Source organism: Leopardus geoffroyi, chromosome B3 (assembly GCF_018350155.1).
Source record: "Leopardus geoffroyi isolate Oge1 chromosome B3, O.geoffroyi_Oge1_pat1.0, whole genome shotgun sequence".
NCBI lineage: Eukaryota > Metazoa > Chordata > Mammalia > Carnivora > Felidae > Leopardus > Leopardus geoffroyi.
In genome coordinates this window covers 100,248,488-100,269,046 of record NC_059337.1, presented here as the reverse complement: position 1 = coordinate 100,269,046, position 20,559 = coordinate 100,248,488, and the positions used below count along the sequence as shown (strand labels likewise).

Here is a 20,559-nt window from a genome sequence, read left to right as displayed (position 1 = left end):
TATGCACCCAACATAGGAACACCTAATTATATAAAGCAAATATTAACAGACATAAAGGGAAAAATTGACAGTAATGCAATACTAGTAGGGGACTTTTAACACTCTGGTTACTTCAATGGAAAGATCATCCAGACTGAAAATCAATAAGGAAACAGTGAGTTTGAATGACATATTCCATTAGATGGACTTAATAGATATACACAGAACATTTTATACAAAACAACAGAATACACATTTATTTCAAGTACATATGGAACATTCTCCAGGAAAGATGACAGGTTAGGCCACAAAACAAGTCTCAATAAACTTAAGAAGAATGAAATCATATCATGCATTTTTCCCACCACAATGGTATGAAACTAGAAATAGAAGGAAAAAAAGGTGGAAGAAAACCCCACAAACACATAGTGGTTAAACAACATATCACCAAACAACCAGTGGGTCAACAAAGAAATCAAAGAGCAAATTAAAAACAAACAAACAAACAAACAAAACTAGAGACAAATGAAAATGGAAACTCATGGGTTCAAAATGTTTGAGAGGCAGCAAAAATAATTTTAAGAGTGCAGTCTATAGACCTACTTCAGGAACAAGAAAACTTATACACCCTTATACCTAAAGGAGCTGGAAGAAGAACAAAACCCAAAGTTACAGAAGGAAGGAAATAATAAAGATTAGAGTGGAAATAAATGAAGTAGAGACTAAAAAAATAGTAGAAAAGATCAATGAGACTAAGGTGTGATTCTTTGGAAAGATAAACAAAATTGATAGACCTTTAGCCAGACTCATCGAGAAAGAGAGAGACAGAGAGAGAGAGAGAACTCAAATACCCTCAGGATGAAAGAGAAGTTATAACACCACAGAAATACAAAGGATTATAAGGGACTACCATGAAAAATTATATGCTAAATAATTTGACAACCTAGAGGAAATGGATAAATTCCTAGAAATTTACAAACTTCCATGACCAAACCAGGAAAAAAAATAGGAAGTTTAAATAGACCGATTAATTCCACCAACATTGAATCAGTAATAAAAAAACTTCCAACAAACAAAAGTTCTAGACCAGATGGTTTCACAGGTGAATTCTACCAAAAATAAAGAATTAATATCTATCCTTCAAAGTATCCCAAAAGTCTAAGAGGAAAGAATTCTTCCACATTTATTCTATAAGCCCAGCATTACCCTAATACCAAAACCAGACATAGATGCTACAAGAAAAAAAAAAAAAAAAAGAAAGAAAATTACAGACCAACATCCCTGATGAACATAGATGAAAAAATCTGTAACAAAATATTAACAAAATGAATTTAAAATATATTGAAAGCATCATTCAGCATAGTCAAATGATATTTATTTCAGGGATGCAAGGATGGTTCAGTATCTGCAAATCAATCAACAGGCTATGCCACATTAGAAAAATGAAAGATAAAAATTATGTAATCATCTCAATAGATGCAGAAAAAGCATTTGATAAAATTCAACATCTGTTCATATGAACTCTCAAGAAAATGAGTACAGAGGGTATGTACCTCAATATAATAAAGGCCATATACATCAAAACCACAGCTAACATCATACTCAGTGATGAAAAGTTGAAAGCTTTTCCTTTAAGATGAGGAACAAGAAAAGATGCCCATCCACTCTCACCACTTTCCTAGCTATAGCAATCAGACAAGAAAAAAAAAAAAATCAAAGACATTCAAATTGATAAGTGGAAGTAAAACTGTCATTATTTACAGATGACCTGGTACCATATATAGAAAACCCTAAAAACTCTACCAAAAAAAACTATTAGAACTGATAAATGAATTCAATAAAGTTGGAGGATACAAAGTTAATATTCAGAAATCTTTTATGTTTCTAAATACTAATTATGAGCTAGCAGAAAGAGAAATTAAGCAAACAATCCATTTACATCTGCATCCAAAAAAAAAATACATAGGGATAAATTTAACCAAGGAGGTAAAAGACCTGTACTCTGAAGACACTGATGAAAGAAATTGAAGACAACAAATGTAAAGATATACCATGCTCATGGACCGGAGGAATTAATACTGTTAATATGGCCATACTACCCAAAGCAATCTACAGATTCAATGCAGTCCGGATCAAAATACCAATAGTATTTTCACAGAACTAGAACAAATAATCCGAAAATCTGTATGGAACCACAAAAGACAGCCAAAGCAATCTTGAGAAAGAAAAACAAAGCTGGAGATATCACAATGTCAGGTTTCAAACAATATTACAAAGCTATATTAAAACAGAATGGTACTGGTACAAAAACAGACACATGGATCAATGGAACAGAAGACAGAGCCAAAAAATAAACCCACTCTTATATGGTGAATTAATCTACAGCAAATGAGGCCAGAATATACAATGGGAAAAAGACAGTTTCTTCAATAAATTGTGTTAGGAAAACTAGATAGCTACATACCAGAGAATGAAACTGGATCACTTTCTTATACCATACACAAAAATAAACTCAAAATGGATAAAAGACCTAAATGTATAAAACTCCTAAATGAAAGCATAGGCAGAGGCATCTGGGTGGCTCAGTTAAGTGTCTGACTTCAGCTCAGGTCATAATCTCATGGTTTGTGGGTTTGAGCCCCACACCAGACTCTGTGCTGACAGCTCAGAGCCTGGAGCCTGTTTTGGATTCTGTGTCTCCCTCTCTTCTCTGCCCCTCTCCTGCTAGTGCATGCACATGGTGTCTCTCTCAAAAACAAATAAACTTAAAAAAAAAAAAAGCATAGGCAGTAAACTCTTGGACATCAGCCTTAGCAATATTTTTCTAGATGTCTCTCCAGGCAAGGGAAACAAAAGTAAAATAAACAGTTATAACAATATCAACCTAAAAAGCTTTTGCACAGCAAAAGAAACTATCAACAAATGAAAAGGGAACCTAATGAATGAGAGAAGATATTTGTAATGATATTGTAAATGATATATCTGATCAGGGGTTAATATCTAAAATATATAATGAACACATATATCTCAACACCAAGAAAACAAATAATCCAATTTAAAATGGGCAGAGGGCCTAATTAGACATTTTTCCAGATAAGACATACAAATGGCCAACAGACACATGAAAAAACGTTCAACATCACTAATCATCAGGGAAATGCCAATCAAAACCACAATGAGATCTCATCATACTAGTCAGAATGGCTAGCATCAAAAAGACAAAAAATAGCATTGGCAAGGATGTGGAAAAAAGCAAACCCTTGTTCACTGTTGGTGAGAATGTAAATTGGTACAGCCACTGTGGAAAACAGTGTAGAGATTCCTCAAGAGATTAAAAATGAAATACCATGTGATTTAGTAATTTCAGTTCTGAGTATTTACCCAAAGAAATTGCAAACACTAATTTGAAAAGATATGTGCACCCCTATGTTTACTGCAGCATTATTTACATTATTTACATTATTTACAATAGCAAAGATATGGATGCAACCCAAGTGTCCATAGATAAAGAAGCTGTGATATTTATACACAATGGAATATTGCTCATCCATAAAAAAGAATGAAATCTTGCCATTTGTGACAACGTGAATGGACCTAGAGTGATGCTAAATGAAATAAGAGAGAGGAACACAAATACTGTGTGATATCGCTTATATGTAGAATCTAAAAAACATAACAGACACAGAACTGGTTTTCAGAGGGGAGGGGATTGGAGGAGGAATGGACAAAAGACACAAAGTGCATTAAGAGGTACAGACTTTCAGTTATAAAATAAGTCATGCGGATGAAAAGTACATCATAGGGAATGTAGTTAATATTCTAATTTTCTATGGTGACAGATGGTAATTAGATGTATGGTGATCATTTCATAATATATACGAATGTCAAATCATTCTGTTGTAACCTGAAACTAATATTGTATGTCAACAGTACTTCAATTAAAATAAGTAAAAAAGGTGGTGATGTTCAAAGGTACAGAAACCTGAGCTCATTATCCAACCTCCTTGATTACTAATGGTGTGGCTCTAGGCAAGTCTTTGTTTCCTCCTCTGCAACTGTAAAATGAGATTTATAGTTCCTACTCTATGTCACATAATTATTTTAAAAATCAAGTAAAAGTAATGTACATAAAAATACTTTGTAAGGTGTAAAATCTGAAGTATTACCATTATTCTTATAGAGATCCTTTCATTCAAGGAACGTCAGTAGGGCTTTGATTCCTCAACTCAAAATTACCAAGAGGAAAGAACCAGAATTATTTTCTTTTTAGTTTCCCGAGACTGGTGTATCTTCCATTGTAATTTTGTTAATGCCTTTGCCAAGTCACTCTTTGATTTCCATTATTTCTTTATATCAGTGTTCCTATTCTTAAATTATTCCTGCAGCCTCTGCAGCAGGAAAGAAGCAAACTGAGTAGTACTTTGTGTATTGGGTCTTGTCTTCTGTGCTAACAGGACCTGCTGTCGTCACTCTTTGAGAGACAGATCTGAGATTGGGGTGTTGTAGCTACTCCCAGAAAAGCCTGAATCTGTAATGCAATGCCATGTGTGTCTGCTTTACTATGCTTGTTGCACATCTTAATCTCTGTAAAATTGTGACAACTTGCTGTTCTTATTTGAGATTTCCATTTAACCTTCTTCAAGTTCGTTGGCCTTTTTAGGTCTTGATTTTCTCATCTATAAAATTGGGATAAAAATTATACTTACTTCACAGGATTGTAAAGATTAAAAGAATAATGTTGGGCACACAGTAAAGGCTCAATAAACGTTAACTATTATTATCATTACTAATTTGATAAAACATGTATTATTCATACATGATGAGAGTACAGTTTTACTTGGAATTGAAAACATTGGGACCTTTGTAGAGTTTTCTTAGCAAATAAGTAGCAGAATTGAAATGCCTACTACAGGCATTTTGCCATCATGTCAGACCACTAGGCTGCAGTGTTTACCTTACCTAGAAATAAATATGCTAAGTATTTGTTATGTTTCAAGTTGGACTTTCCTTAAAGATAACTTAATGTCTTTAATAAACATACTTTATCTGCATTTTGCAAACAACAAACATTCTTACCTCTTACCTATTCCTTATATTGAAGAAAATATTTTTAAATGTTGGTCACTTTTGAATCTGCTAACCTCACAACAGTAATTTTAAATATCAACTACAGGTGTAGCCTAAATTTAATAACCTGCCTATATACCATGTACTAGGATTTCATATAATTGAGTCTGCATGAGGAAATTATATATCAAGTATAGATAAACTGCATATGTATTTATGCAAATTTTTCTTGGAGCTTTTAATCCGCCTCTGGAAATTTAAATTTATATGAATTTCCTAAGCTTTTAAAGGTATTTATTTCATTTATGAGACATGCTCAAGTTTGTATTTTATCAACATTTTTTTTCACGTTAATAGTATAGAGATTCTTTCACTGGAATTTATTTTTTAAAGGTTTATTTGCACATTTCCTTATTTTATTTCTCAAAATATTATTTTAAATGGGCAAATACACTCTAATTTTTTTATGGTAAAGTATGTCTACTAAATGGAGAAGAGTTAGCGAATTTACTTATATGTTATCAGATTAAATCAGTTTTTCTCTTCTGACCAATGTTTTAAAATAATGTTCAAATTCACTACCATGAAACCTATCTAAGGCACTATCCAATCAGTGTCTCTTTACAGTACAATTGATTCTATCACGATTTTTAAGTATTCCTGTCTATAGTTATTTTTATAAAATGAACTTGTTTTCATAAAGTGTATGGAAACTAAATCAAAAGCTTCAAAAACATCTATAGATGGATACTTGGGTTGCATCCATATCTTCACTATTGTAAATAATGCTGCAGTAAACACAGGGTGCATGTATCTTTTCAAATTAGTGTAAATACTAGTACCGGAATTATTGGGTCATATGGTATTTGCATTTTTATTTATTTTTTTATTTTTTCTTTTTTTTATTTTTTAAAATTTATGTCCAAATTAGCATATAGAGAAACAATGATTTCAGGAATAGATTCCTTAATACCCCTTACCCATTTAGCCCATCCCCCCTCCCACAACCCCTCCAGTAACCCTCAGTTTGTTCTCCATATTTATGAGTCTCTTCTGTTGTGTCCCCCTCCCTGTTTTTATATTATTTTTGTTTCCCTTCCCTTATGTTCATCTGTTTCTGTCTCTTAAAGTCCTCATATGAGTGAAGTCATATGATTTTTGTCTTTCTCTGACTAATTTCACTTAGTATAATACCCTCGAGTTCCATCCACATAGTTGCAAATGGCAAGATTTCATTCTTTTTGATTGCCGAGTAATACTATTGTGTGTGTGTGTGTGTGTGTGTGTGTGTGTGTGTGTATGTGTGTGTGTATATATATATATGTATATATGGGGTGCATGTGTTCCCTTTGAAACAGCACACCTGTATCCCATGGATAAATGCCTAGTAGTGCAATTGCTGGGTCATAGGATGGTTCTATTTTTAGTTTTTTGAGGAACCTCCATACTGTTTTCCAGATTGGCTGCACCAGCTTGCATTCCCACCAACAATACAAAAGAGATCCTCTCTCCACATCCTCGCCAACATCTATTGTTGCCTGAGTTGTTCATGTGAGCCATTCTGACAGGTGTAAGGTGGTATCTCCTTGTGGTTTTCATTTGTATTTCCCTAATGATGAGTGACGTTGAGCATTTTTTCATGTGTCGGTTGGCCATCTGGATGTTTTCCTTGGAGAAGTGTCTGTTCATGTCTTTTGCCCGTTTCTTCACTGGATTATTTGTTTTTTGGGTGTTGAGTTTGATAAGTTCTTTATAGATTCTGGATACTAACCCTTTATCTGAAATGTCATTTGCAAATAGCTTCTCCCATTCTGTCAGTTGCCTTTTAGTTTTGCTGATTGTTCCTTCGCTTTTAATAAAAAGCAGAAGGTTTTTATTTTGATGAGGTCCCAGTAGTTCATTTTTGCTTTTGTTTCCCTTGCCTCTGGAGACGTATTGAATAAGAAGTTGCTGCAGCCAAGATCAAAGAGGTTTTTGCCTGCTTTCTCCTCAAGGATTTTGATGGCTCCCTGTCTTACATTGAGGTCTTTCATCCATTTTGAGTTTATTTTTGTGTATGGTGTAAGAAAGTTGTCCAGGTTCATTCTTTTGCATGTTGCTGTCCAGTTTTCCCAGCACCACTGTCTTTATTCCATTGGATATTCTTTCCTGCTTTGTAAAAGATTAGTTGGCCATACATTTGTGGGTCCATTTCTAGGTTCTCTATTCTGTTCCATTGATCTGAGTGTCTGTTCTTGTGCCATCCATTTAAATTTTTTGAGATGTTTTCCAATGTTTTCCACATTGGCTGAACCAGTTTACATTCCCACCAATACTCCACAAGGGTTCTTTTTTTTCCACATGCTCACCAACAGGGATGGACTTAAAGGGTATTGCACTAAGGGAAATAAGTCAGAGAAAGACAAATACCATATGATTCCACTTCTATGTGGAATCTGAAGAACAAAACTAATGAACAAGGAAAAAGCCTAGACATATAACTACAGAGAACAAACTGATGGTTGCCTGAGAGGAAGGGTAAAGGGGGGATGGGAAAAAATAGGTGAAGGTAAGTGGGAGATACAGGCTTCCAGCTATGGAATGAATAAGTCATGGGGATGGAAAGGTATAGCATAGGGAATATAGTCAATGCTATTTTAATGGAATTACGTGGTGAGAGATGGTAACTACACTTATGGTGAGTGTAGCATAACATAAAAATTTATTGAATCAATGTTACACACCTGAACGTAATGTAACTGTGTGTGTCAAATACACTGAAATTTAAGAAAAAAAGTTTCAAAAATGAAATGTTTTAAAATGTAAAGGAATACCTGTCTAAACAATAAATGTGTTTGTTCCAAAAAAATTTTTCTGTAATGATTCATAAGAAATAGTTGCAGGGGAACTTCTTGGGAAAATGATAAGAAGAAGATCCTAAATTTACCTCATCCCATGGATACAACTATATAACACCCACATCAATGTAAAAACCCAGAAAATGACTCAAAAACTGTCAGAATAGACTCTTCACAGCTAATTGTAGACAAGGGGCGGCAAAGAAGGTATAAAGGGCAGAGACATGGTGGGGAGCTAAAGAGACCCACAAGACTATCCTGAGGAGAGAGAGACCCTGCAGGCTCACAGAGGAAAGAGAAACAGACCCTCATACAAAACACTACAGTCATGGGAAACCCACATGGGGAAGACAAACCCCCACAATTTGACTTTGAAAATCAGAGAAGCCTAATTTTACAAGTTCTTACAACCAGCAGGGCTTAACACTTAGAATGTTAAAACTTAGTGAGTTCTCTGGGAGAACTTGGAGGGTGGAGTCCCCACCCTTAAAGAGCATAATAAACAGCCAAACAGAGATACAGAATATAAGAAGCAGTTTGAAAAACACTTCGGGTATATCAGAAGGAGATTTATTTACTAATCTCAGTGTGTGCTGGGGGTGGCAGGGATCTCTAGGAGACTTCTCTAGGAAGCAAAAGGAGCTGGCAGGCACCACTTCCCTCCCCTGCCCGCCCCCCAGCCTAGATACATGACACCTGGGGGAAACAGCTCAGTGCCAACACTCTCCACCTAACTTACTAATCCTCCTTTGCATTCTCCAGTGGACATGCCCCTCCAATATGCCTTTGGCTGGAGCCTATCCAAAGTGGTGCCACAAGCATGGCAGTGTACCAGCAGCTGTGACAGGGACCAGCACCACTTCAAAGTGGTCCAGCTGGTCTTGGAGAGAGAAGAAGATAACCACAAACACCAGTCCAAATGCAGGCCCAGCAGTGGGCTGGGGGAAACCAGTTGGTCAGACTGCAGGCCCCACCCACCAACAGAAGCTCCTCAGGGGACAACACAGGGAAAGTGCCCTGTGCTACTGCATCTCTGGCAAATACCTGTTCTGGCTCAGCTGAAGCCCAAGGTGGCCCCAGACTGGCCCACTAACAACACAGGGATTGCCCTGTCCACAGCAGGCAGAGTCATTGCAGACAACTGCACTGAAGCAAAAGTGGCTCAACTACAATAGTCAGGCACAACAACAACATTCATGAAGCACCAGGTTCTGGTGAACAGGGGACCCTGGAATCCAGGGCACTACAATACCTCTTCTTCACAAGGCCACTATTTTCAAAAGCAGGAGACATACCTGACTTTCCTAATACAATGAAACAGAGTTTGAAAAAATGAGACAGAAGAATATGTCCCAAATGAAAGAACAGAACAAAAATCACAGCAAGAGAGCTAAACAAAATGGAAATAAGTCATATGCCTCACAGAGAATTTAAAGTAATGGTCATAAAGATACTTGCTAGACTTGAGAAAAGAGTGGAGGACCTCAGTGAGACCTTTAACAAAGATCTATAAAACAAAAAAGAATCAATCAGAGATTAACTCAATAGCAAAGTAAAAATACACTAGATGGAATAAACAGAAGACTAGAAGAAGCAGAAGAATGGATTGGCAACTTGGAGGAAAGCAATTAAGCTGAAAGAAAAAATAATGAAAAATGAAAATAGACATAAGGAACTCAGTGACACCATCAAGTGTAATAACATTTGCATTATAGGGATCTCAGAAAGAGAAGAGAGAGAAAAGCAGGCAGAAAATTTATGTGAAGAAATAACAGCTGAAAACTTCCCAAACCTGGGAAAAGAAACAAATCTAGATCCAGGAGGCACAGAGAGCCCCCAACAAAATCAACCTAAGGAGGTCTGCACCAAGACACGTAATTAAAATGGCAAAAAGTACTGGTTGAGAATTTTAAAAGCAGCAAGAGAAAAGAAAACAGTTACTACAAGGGAAATCCCATAAGGCTGTCAGATTTTTCAGCAGGAATTTTGCAGGCTGCAAGAGAGTGGAATGATATATTCAAAGTGCTGAAAGGAAAATATCTGGTGCCAAGAATATCTAGTGAAGCTGTCATTTAGAGTAGAATGAGAGGGGGTGCCTTGGTGGCTCAGTCAGTTAAGGATCCGACTTCAGCTTGGGTCATGATCTCACAGTTTGTGGGTTCGAGTCCCGCCTCGGGCTCTGTGCTGAGAGCTCAGAGCCTAGAGCCTACTTCAGATTCTGTCTCCCTCTCTCTCTGCCCCTCCTCCACTCACTGTCTCTTTCTGTCTCTCAAAAAATGAATAAAAACGTTAAAAAATATTTTTAGAGTAGAAGGAGAGTTTCCCAGACAAAAGTTAAAAGAATTCATGACCATTAAAATAGCCCTATGAAAAATATTAAACAGGACTCTTTGGGTGGAAAGGAAAGCCCATGAGCAGGAGTAAGAAAAGTAGGAAGCACAAGAGCAGTAAAATTAAGTTTATATGTAAAAATCACGAGATTCACAAAATAAAAGGATGTGAAGTATGACATCATATACTTAAAACATGGGTGGGGAAGAGTAAAGGATGGGTTCAAACTAAATATAGATTTAATATAGACTACTATGTGCATAAGATGTTACATATATATATACCTAATGGTAACAACAAGTCAAAAACTAGTAACAGATATGCAAAAAAAGAGAGAGACAGACAGAGAAGGGAATCCAAGTATATCACTAAAGAAACCCAGTAAATCATGAGAGAATAAAGCAAGAGAATAAAGGAACAAAGAACTACTAAAACAACCATAAAACAAGTATCAAATGGCAATAAATGCAACCTATGAATAATTACCTTGAATGTAAATGGACTAAATGCTACATTCAAAAATACAGAGTGAGGGACTGGATTAAAGAAAGCAAGACCCATCTATATGCTACCTATAAGAGACTCATTTCAAACCTAAAGACACATGGAGATTGAATGTGAACTGACAGAAAAGCATTTATCATGCAAATGGAAGTGAAAAGAAAGCCAGGGTAGCAATAGGCATATAATACAAAATAGACTTTAAAACAGATTATAACAACAGACCAAAAAAAGGACACTATATATTCATAAAAAAAAACAATCCAAGAAGATATAAACAATGATAAATATTTATACATCAACATGGGAGCACCCAAATACATAAAGCAGCTAGTAACAAACATAAAGGAAGTAATTGAGAGTAATACAATAATAGTAGGGAACTTTAACACCTCACTTACATCAATGGATAGATCACCCAAACAGAAAATCAACAAGGAAACATTGGCTTTGGATGACACATTGGACTAGATGGATCTAACAGATATTCAGAACATTCTATCCTAAAACAGCAGAATTCACATTCTCTTCAAGTGCACATGAAACATTCTCCAGAATAGAGCACATATTAGGCCACACAACAAGTCTCAATAAATTAAAAAAGACTGAAGTCATAATACTATGTGTCTATTCTGACCACAACTCTATGAAACTAGAAGTCAGTTACAAGAAAAAATATGGAAGAAGACAACTACCTGGAGGTTAAGTAACATGCTATTAAACAATGAATGGGCCAACCAAGAAATCAAAAAGGAAATAAATACAGAGAGAATGGAAATAAATATAGACAGACAACGAAAATGAAAACATAATGGTCCAGAATCTTTGGGATGCAGCAAAAGTTGTTCTAAAAGGGAAGTTTAGAGCAATACAGGCCCACCTCAAGAAGCAAGAAAAATCTCAAACTAATCTTTCACCTAAAGAAACTAGAAAAAGAACAAACAAAACCCAAAACCAGTAGAAGGAAGGAAATAATAAAGATCAGAGCCCATATAAAGTACAGAAAAGCTAAAAAAAAAAAAAAAAAAAAAAAAAAAAATCAGTGAAACCAGGAGCTAGTTCTTTGAAAAGATCAACAAAATTGATAAACGTTTAGCCAGATCATGGGAGGAAAAAAAAGTGAGAGGACTCAAACACATAAAATCAGAAATCATAGAGGCAAAATAACAATCGACACCACAGAAATACAAAGGATTATAAGAGAATATTATGAAAAATCATATGCTATCAAATTGGACAACTTAGAAGAAATAGACAAATTCCTACATACCTAGAACCTCCCAGAACTGAATCAGGGAGAAACAGAAAAATTGAACAGACTGATTATCAGCAATGAAAATGAGTCAATAATCAAAGACTCCCAACAAACAAAAATCCAGGACCAGACGGCTACACAGGTGAATTCTACCAAACATTTAAGGAAGTTAATACCTTGTTCTCAAAATATTCCAAAAAATAGAAGAGTAAGGAAAGCTTTCAAATTCATTCTAGGAGGCCAGCGTTACCACGATATCAAAATCAGAAAAAGACCCTACAAAAAGGAACTATAGGCCAAAGCTCTGATGAACATAGATACAAAAATCCTCAACAAAATATTAGCAAACAATTCAAAAATACATTAAGAAAATTATTCACCGTGATCAAGTGGGATTTATTCCTGGGATCAAGGATGGTTCAATATCCACAAATTATCATCAGTGTGATGCATCACATCAACAAGACCAAGGATAAAAACCATATGATCACTTCAGTAGATGCAAAAAAAAAAAAAAAAAAAAAAAAAAGCATTTCACAAATCTTAACAGGCATTCATGATAAAAAGTCTCAACAAAGTAAGTTTACGGGGAACATACCTGAACATAATAAAGTCTGTATATGAAAAACCTACAGTTAACATCATTGAACTCAGTGAAAAACTGAGAGCTTTTCCTCTAAGAGTAGGAAAAAGAAAGGATGTCCACTGTCACCTCTTTTATTCAGCATTGTACTAGAAGTCCTAACCACAGCAATGAGACAAAAAGAAATAAAAGGCATCCATATTGCTAAGGAAGAAGTAAATCTGTCACTATTTGTAGATGACATGATCCTATATGTAGAAAACCCTAAAGACTCCGTTAAAAAACTGATCAATGAATTCCATAAGGTTGCAAGATACAAAGTCAATATATTGAAATCCATTGCATTTCTGTACAGTAACAATGAAGTAGTAGAGATAGTAAGAAAACAATCCCATTTAAAATTTCACCAAAAATAATAAAATACCTAGAAGTAAACTTAACCAAGGAGGTAAAAGAACTATACTATGAAAACTATAAAACATTGATGAAACAAAGACAACATAAACAAATGGAAAGATGTGCCATGCTTGTGGGTCAGAAGAATTAGTATTGTTAAAATGTTCATACTACCCAAAGCAATCTTCAGATTTTAATGTAATCCCAAACCAAATAGCAATATCATTTTTCACAGAACTAGAACAGCCCTAAAATGTGTATGGAACCAGAAAAAAAGACCCTGAAACAGCTAAAGCAATCTCATGAAAGAATAAAATTGGAGGTATCACAATCCCAGATTTCAAGATGTACTACAAAGCTGTGGTAACCACAACAGTATGGTACTGGCATAAAAATAGACACACAGATCAATGAAACAGGATAGCCCAAAAATAAACCTGCAATCATGTGGTGAATTAATCTTTGACAAAGGAGGTGAGAATTTGTAATGAGAAAAAGATAGTCTCTTCAACAATGGTGTTGGGAAACTGGACAGCTACATGCAAAAGAATGAAACTGGACTACTTTCTCACACCACACACAAAAATAAACTCGAAATGGATTAGGACTTAAATGTGACGCCTGAAACCATAAAAATTCTAGAAGAGAGCAAAGGGAATAACCTCTTTGACATTACCCATAGCAACATTTTTCTAATAATGTCTCCTAGGGCAAGGGAAACAAAAGCAAAAATAAACTATGGGGACCCACCAAAATAAAAAGCTTCTGCATAGCATAGGAAACAATCAACAAAACTAAAAGACAGTCTACTGAATGGGAGAAGACGTTCACAAATGACATGTCTGAGAAAGGGTTAATATCCAAAAAATATAAAGAACTTATGCAACTCAGCACCAAAAAACCAAATAATGCAATTAAAATATGGGCAGAAGACATGAACAGATAGTTCTCCAAAGAAGACATCCAGATGGTCAACAAACCCATGAAAAGATGCTCAACATCACTAATCATCAGAGAAATGCAAATCAAAACCATAATGAAATATCACCTCACACCTGTCAGGATGGCTAAAATAAAAAACACAAGAAACAACAAGTATTGATGAGGATGCAGAGAATAAGGAACCCTCATGCATTGTTGGGGGATTACAAACTGGAGCATCCCCTTTGGAAAACAGCATGGAGGGTCTCCAAAAAATTAAAAAAAAATAGAAGACCGTATGATTCAGTAATTCCGCTATAGGGTATTTACCCATGAAATATGAAAATGCTAATTCCAAAAGATATATGCAGCATTTATGTTTATTGCAGCATTATTTACAACAGCCAAACTATGGAAGCAAGCTGTTTATTGATAGATAAATGGATAATTGAGGATGTGGTATATATATACACAATGGAATATTACTCAGCCATAAAGAAATAAGTCTTGCCATTTGCAACAGCATGGATGGACCTAGAAGTTATAATGCTAAATGAAATAAGTCAGAGAAAAACAAATACCATATGGCTTCACTCATATATGGAATTTAAAAAACGAAACAAATTGAAGAAAAAAAGACAAACCAAAAAACAGACTCTTAATTACAGAGAACAAACTGATGATTACCAGAGGGAAGGTGGGTGGAGTGATGGGTGAACTAGGTAAAGGGATTAAGAGTACACTTAGCAAGATGAGCAGAGAGTAATGTGTAGAATTGATGAATCACTATATTGTATACCTGAAACTAATAAAACACTATGTTATTTATACTGGAATTTAAAAAAATTTTCAGTTTTTTGGGATAAAGTTGGGTAAGGTGGGAAACAGGAGGCTTTTTCATTTTAACTTGTATCTGTATGTAATCTCATTACCACATTGCTATTTTTTTTTTTTTTTTTTTTTTTTAACCTCAACAAGGGTTAACTAGCAGGGAGATTCTGGACCTTATTTTTTTCTATTAATACTAACTTTTATTTAGAATAGAATAGTTTGCAAATATAATATAAAAAATGAAAATGGCTAGTAATGACAGATGTATCAAGTTTCTTAGACAATGACAGAATCTAGTTTTGTTTAGATAAGTAAAAACTGATAAAGCCTTTACTCTTACACATATATTTTTCAAAATAAAATATTTTATAGTGTATCTGTATGATGATGTTATTATTAACCTTTGGTTGTATCTTCCTTCCAGCAATTTTACCTGCTCAGGAATGGAAACCTCCTCTTCCTGCTTATGATTTTCTAAGTATGATGGATGCCGCAGCATCTCAACATCCCACAAGGAAAGAGCCTGAGTGTACAAAAGAAACTAACATGCAAAAGAATGATAAAAAACAACATGAAGATAAATCAACAATCAGAAAAGAACCAGTTGAAACACTGAGAATAAAGCATTGGAATAGAAGTAATTGGTTTAAAGAAGGAGACAAATCATTTAGGCATGACAATAAAGAATTGTGATGCTCAAAAGAGTTATGAGCTGGTTTCATAGGGCTGTGGAGAGCTTTACAAAGTCTTTGTAGCTTATTTGGTAGACTGAAGAATTTATTATAAATTAATACTAAATCACTTCCAGTCTCTAGGCCATTGTTGTCCAATGGAAATATAATGTGAGCCATATATGTAACTTAGAATTTTATAGTAGCACCTTTAAAAAAAGTAAAAGCAGATGAAATTAATTTTAATATTTCACCAAGTATACCCAAACTAGCTCAGTTAACATAAAAATTACGATATTTTTACATTCTTTTTTTCTGTCAAGTCTTCAAAATCCAGTGCGTATTTCACCCTCACTATACATCTCCCTTCCGATGTGACTAGTGACTGACTACTGTACTGGAAGTTCAGCTCTAGACAAAAACTGGTATAATTAATTTAACTTGGGTCTAGCCATGATATATTTTGAATTAGAATAAAAATTCACCTCTAGGTTAATCATAGTTGACTTCAGAGTGTTATCATACAGCTGGAAGTTGTATTTGCTTTGTTGTAGACATGATGTTAAAACCAGTGTTTTTAAACCAAGGAGTTTTGCCCCGAGGGGACATTTTGCAATGTCAAGAGACATTTTTGCTTGTGACTAGGGGTATTACTAGCATCTAGGGGTGGGTAGAGGCCACGGATGCTGCTAGATACCCTATCATGCATTGGACAGCCCCTCAAAACAAAGAATTATCCTGCCCAAATATTAGTAGCGCCACGGTTGAGTAATCTTGTTTGAAACTAACCTGTGGTTGGGGCGCCTGGGTGGCGCAGTCGGTTAAGCGTCCGACTTCAGCCAGGTCACGATCTCGCGGTCCGTGAGTTCGAGCCCCGCGTCGGGCTCTGGGCTGATGGCTCAGAGCCTGGAGCCTGTTTCCGATTCTGTGTCTCCCTCTCTCTCTGCCCCTTCCCCGTTCATGCTCTGTCTCTCTCTGTCCCAAAAATAAATAAACGTTGAAAAAAAAAAAAAATTAAAAAAAAAAAAAAAAGAAACTAACCTGTGGTAGAATGTTCTTATTGTGCTTAGTTATATTTGAAAAAAATCTTGGATATTAAAGATAAATACATATTAGGTGGTCTTATCCCAATTATATCTGAACACAACCATATCTTTTATTATAAATTCTTTTTTATATTTTTGAACAGTAATGAGATAACGCTAAAAAGGACTCAGGATGAGATGTATACACACACACACACACACACAATTATATACATTATATATAGTTATGTATGATAATCTATATAACCTTGTATGTTTATAATATATAAAAATGTATATAAGAGAATCTTAAAACCTCTTAATTCTACAAATTATATTACTAAGTTGAAGAGAATTTAAACATTCTGCTATCCTCTTCACAAAAAGGCTCCCCGATCTAAGCCATGTGTGAAATGTACCTTTGTAAGCTTTGGAAAAATCAATTGGTCTCCCTCATCTATATAATGGAGAGGAGAAGCCATAGAGCCTCATCTGTATAATGAGAGGGAAAGATTAGCCAAAAAATTAATTTTTCATTCCAAAAGCACTTACTTGTCAGAGTGATCTGTTTGTAGCAGTTTTGTCTCATTTTTGCTCTTTTGGTGCATATTTTTGAGACCTTTGTTGAGAACATCGTACTTTGCGCTCCACTATATTTCTCCCTTTTAATACCTCCTTGGGGTATCTGGTTCTTGAAATTTTCTGCACATACAGTTTGCCTAGTACAATTGGGTTCATAAATAGAATCTTAAAAAGCAAAAATAGCTATATTTCATTGTAACATAGATCATTTGCTACTGTTAGCACCCCCTTCTTGATATTTTTCCTGTAGCATGTAATGGATATTATTTCAGTTCGTTCTCATTTGTTTTGATTTCTAACATGGGAGATATGAGAATGAACTCTAATTATAGTTGTAGCAATAAAATAACACTAGCCTAACCATTAGAAAATGCTAATTAACTATAAGCACACAGAAACATAAAATTGATTATTGTACCATACCCAATTTGACAGTTGTTGACATGTTCTTTTAATAATTTCAAATAAAGTATCTAGATTTCAAGCTACCTATGTTCAAAAGCTTCCTTTGACCTCTGTCATGCCCTCTGTTGGACCTGTATCAATGGATACTGTATTATCAATTGACCTGTATTACCCTGTATCAATTGGGTTTCTTTGGTTGCAGGTAACAGAAACTTAAGCAAAATGGGAATATTGGGTAATTCACAGAGTTAGAGGAAAAATTAAGCCACATTTTAAGAAGATGGGAACCAAGGCTGTTCTAGGATCGATGTATGAGAAACTAACAGCTCAGTGATGAATCAGTTCCAACTGCTTTTCTATCTTTTGTGACTCAGGGCATCCTGGGAAACTTGGATAGGGGAAGAGTGGGCACTTTAGTTGGGAGCCCTTAACCAGACTTTCACAATGCAGAAGAGGTAAATCTCACAAAAGAAATCTAGATTCTGGGGGCACGTGGGTGGCTCAGTCAGTTGGTGTTCAACTCTTGATTTCAGCTCAGATCATGATCTCCCAATTCATGAGATGGAGCCCTACATCAAGCTCTGCATGACAGCATGGAGCCTGCTTGGGATTCTCTCTCTTCCTCTCTCCTGCCCCTCCCCTTGTGCTCTCTTCCTCAAAGTAAATAAGTAAACATTAAAAAAAAGAAAAAAGAAAAAAATCTAGATTCTGTTTACCAGAAAGTGAGAGTGAATGTAGTGAGTTTTCTCACAATACCACTTGCTGTTCTTCTATCTGTTCTTTGTATCCTTTTCAGCGTTTTCTGTCATATACTCCTGTTCATTTTTGAGAGCTTCAAAAGCCCTCTCTCTAACACCAAGTGGTTATAGTTTTCCTAAATGTCGCCCCCACACACACCCCGGTCTTCTAGAAGACTTGGTGGCCACTTCACATGTACATTCTGCAGAATGTCTCTCATGAATCAGATTCTTTCACCCTCTCTGGCCTCACCTATGCTGGAAGGTCAACATTCTTAGTCCATTGCTTCCAGCTCTGTGATGAAACATCCCATGGACAGTTTTTCAAAATTCTTAGAGTTCCTCATCTGAGCTTATGCTGCTTTAAAAAACTAAACATGTACATTAGCAGAACAATAGACTTTACAAATCAGTAAGTGTCTATCTTGGCAATAGAATGTAATCAAATAGGTATACCTTGGGAGCTGTGTCTCCCCTTAAGATGTAGAAAGCTGCAAGAGAATGTTACCCCATCCTAACAACAAGAAATCATAATTAAAAATTTTTTAATGTTTATTTTTGAGAGAGAAAGAGACACAACATGAGCAGGGGAGGGGCAGAGTGAGAGGGAGACACAGAATCTGAAGGAGGTTCCAGGCTCTGAGCTGTCAGCACAGAGCCTGATGCAGGGCTGGAACCCACAAACCACAAGATCATGTCCTGAGCTGAAGTCAGATGCTCTAACAACTGAACCACCCAGGTGCCCCATAAATCATAATTTTCCTTAACACCCATCAGAGAAGGTAACCAAAGGAACTCAACAAGACCTTTCAGGGGGAGACAGGATACATGAATGGTTTCCCCTTTGGCAGAGAATAGAATACTAAAGCAGAAAGATATATATATCTTTGGAAGAGTTTAAGATTTTACTTTACCTTCAAATTATAAGTTAGTGTGCCACAGTTTCCTGAATCAGAGAAAAAGGACTTTATTACTCACTGTAATAGCATTTATCAGAGGGTCAGTATTTGTACTAGATCTCTGATCCCCAATCCCACAGTGCCATCAGAAGAGGGCCAGGTGAAACCTATATCGGCAGTGGGTTGCACTGCAAGGGAGGAACCCTGAGCTCAGAGAACCTAAATATTTTGTAATAGGTATTAAGCATGCTTGCCCTTAGCTCTCGAGGGAGACATCTTTATGATAGTAGACAGTAATCAAGCCTATCTGTATTTTCCCAGGCTGAAAACGTGGTCCAAAATGAAGTCAGTGCTTCTATTCATAAATCGCTTGGAAATAGGAGACCCTGGAAGAATTGTCTTCCAACAGGAATCACCTGAATTTTTAGAGTATTCTTTAAAGGCCAAATGTGGATTAAAATATACCCTTAGAATAAGTGGGAGCCCTGATATGACAGTAATTAATATTCATTCACTAAGGGTTTCCTTCCTATAAATCTCCACTGGGTACTAATGAGAACCCCTAGGGAAGGAGCTTGGTAGGAAGAGATCCCTCAGGGATAAAACATGCAGGTAATGGTTGATGCAATGGTATTGCATGACAGACATGAAACACTACTCTGGGGAAGTAGAGTAGTGTTCCCTCTGGGGAAGGGGTAAGTACAAAACTTTTTGCCCTTGGAGAGAGGCAGAACATCTCTTAGGCCCAGGATCCTGCCCCAATACCAAGCAGAAATCTATTACTGGGAGGACGTAAGAACACTTCTGTCCAAGAACTGTGAGTAGTGCCTCTGCCATGTTTAGCTGCCATGGGGGAGGAGCCAGAAATTCTGAGAAGACACTACCACAGGTACCAAGTACACAGACCCTACCTAAGTCTGAGAATGGCCAAGGAGAACCAAGAACTTCTACCCCCACCCATCATCAGCTCAGTATGAAATAATAAACAATAGCAGTTTGTGACTTCGGGAAGCACAAGATTGTGGGATGACACAGGCAACCAGGGCTTGCTGAAAGCTGAGGGTAGAGCCAGGAAATAAACCTCTGGCACTTGGGTCCGACTCCAAGTACAAGATGACAGCAGCCCATCCCTAAAGGAACACACAGACCATAGTATGATAAAAGTAAAAATAACAAAATCAAAACCAGTTTCAACTGACTGGATTTGCTCAGACCTTCACACTAATGGCCAGGTGTAGACATTATTCATCACTCTCTACTAATCTCCACAGATGTCTGACATTCAGTCAAAAATTCTAAGACTAAAAGAAATGTAAGAAAAAACCCATTGTGAAGAGATGTAGCATGATAGAACTAAACTCAGAGACTCCCAAATATTGGAACTGTGAGGCTGAGACCATAAAGTAACTGGGATTGAGGTGTTAAAGGATTTGATGGAAAAGATGGACAACCTGCCTGAACAATGGTAAATTTTAGCTGGGATGGAAATGCTAGAGATGACAAAACATGCTAACAGCAATGAAGAATGCCTTTGGTGGG

The 20,559-nt window shown here is 36.1% G+C and overlaps 1 protein-coding gene and 1 long non-coding RNA gene across 5 annotated transcripts in view; one reads left to right on the top strand and one right to left on the bottom strand.

Annotated features, from left to right (window-relative positions):
- The window catches only part of TXNDC16 (thioredoxin domain containing 16), a 139,267-nt gene extending 123,399 nt beyond the window's left edge, over positions 1-15,868 (top strand). For 3 of the 4 annotated variants that reach the window (XM_045450968.1, XM_045450967.1, XM_045450969.1), the window contains one exon: positions 15,126-15,868. In XM_045450968.1, the coding sequence (XP_045306924.1) occupies positions 15,126-15,394 (269 nt within the window). In that variant the 3' untranslated portion in view covers positions 15,395-15,868. The remainder of the gene's footprint in view (positions 1-15,125) is intronic. The other variant, XM_045450970.1, reaches the window with a different exon arrangement.
- On the bottom strand, positions 15,172-17,487 carry LOC123583839. The gene is made up of 2 exons (XR_006705014.1): positions 16,414-17,487; positions 15,172-16,161 (listed from the first exon to the last, which is right to left on the bottom strand). It is a non-coding gene; the product is annotated as an uncharacterized LOC123583839 (long non-coding RNA).
- Between the last annotated feature and the right edge of the window lie 3,072 nt (positions 17,488-20,559).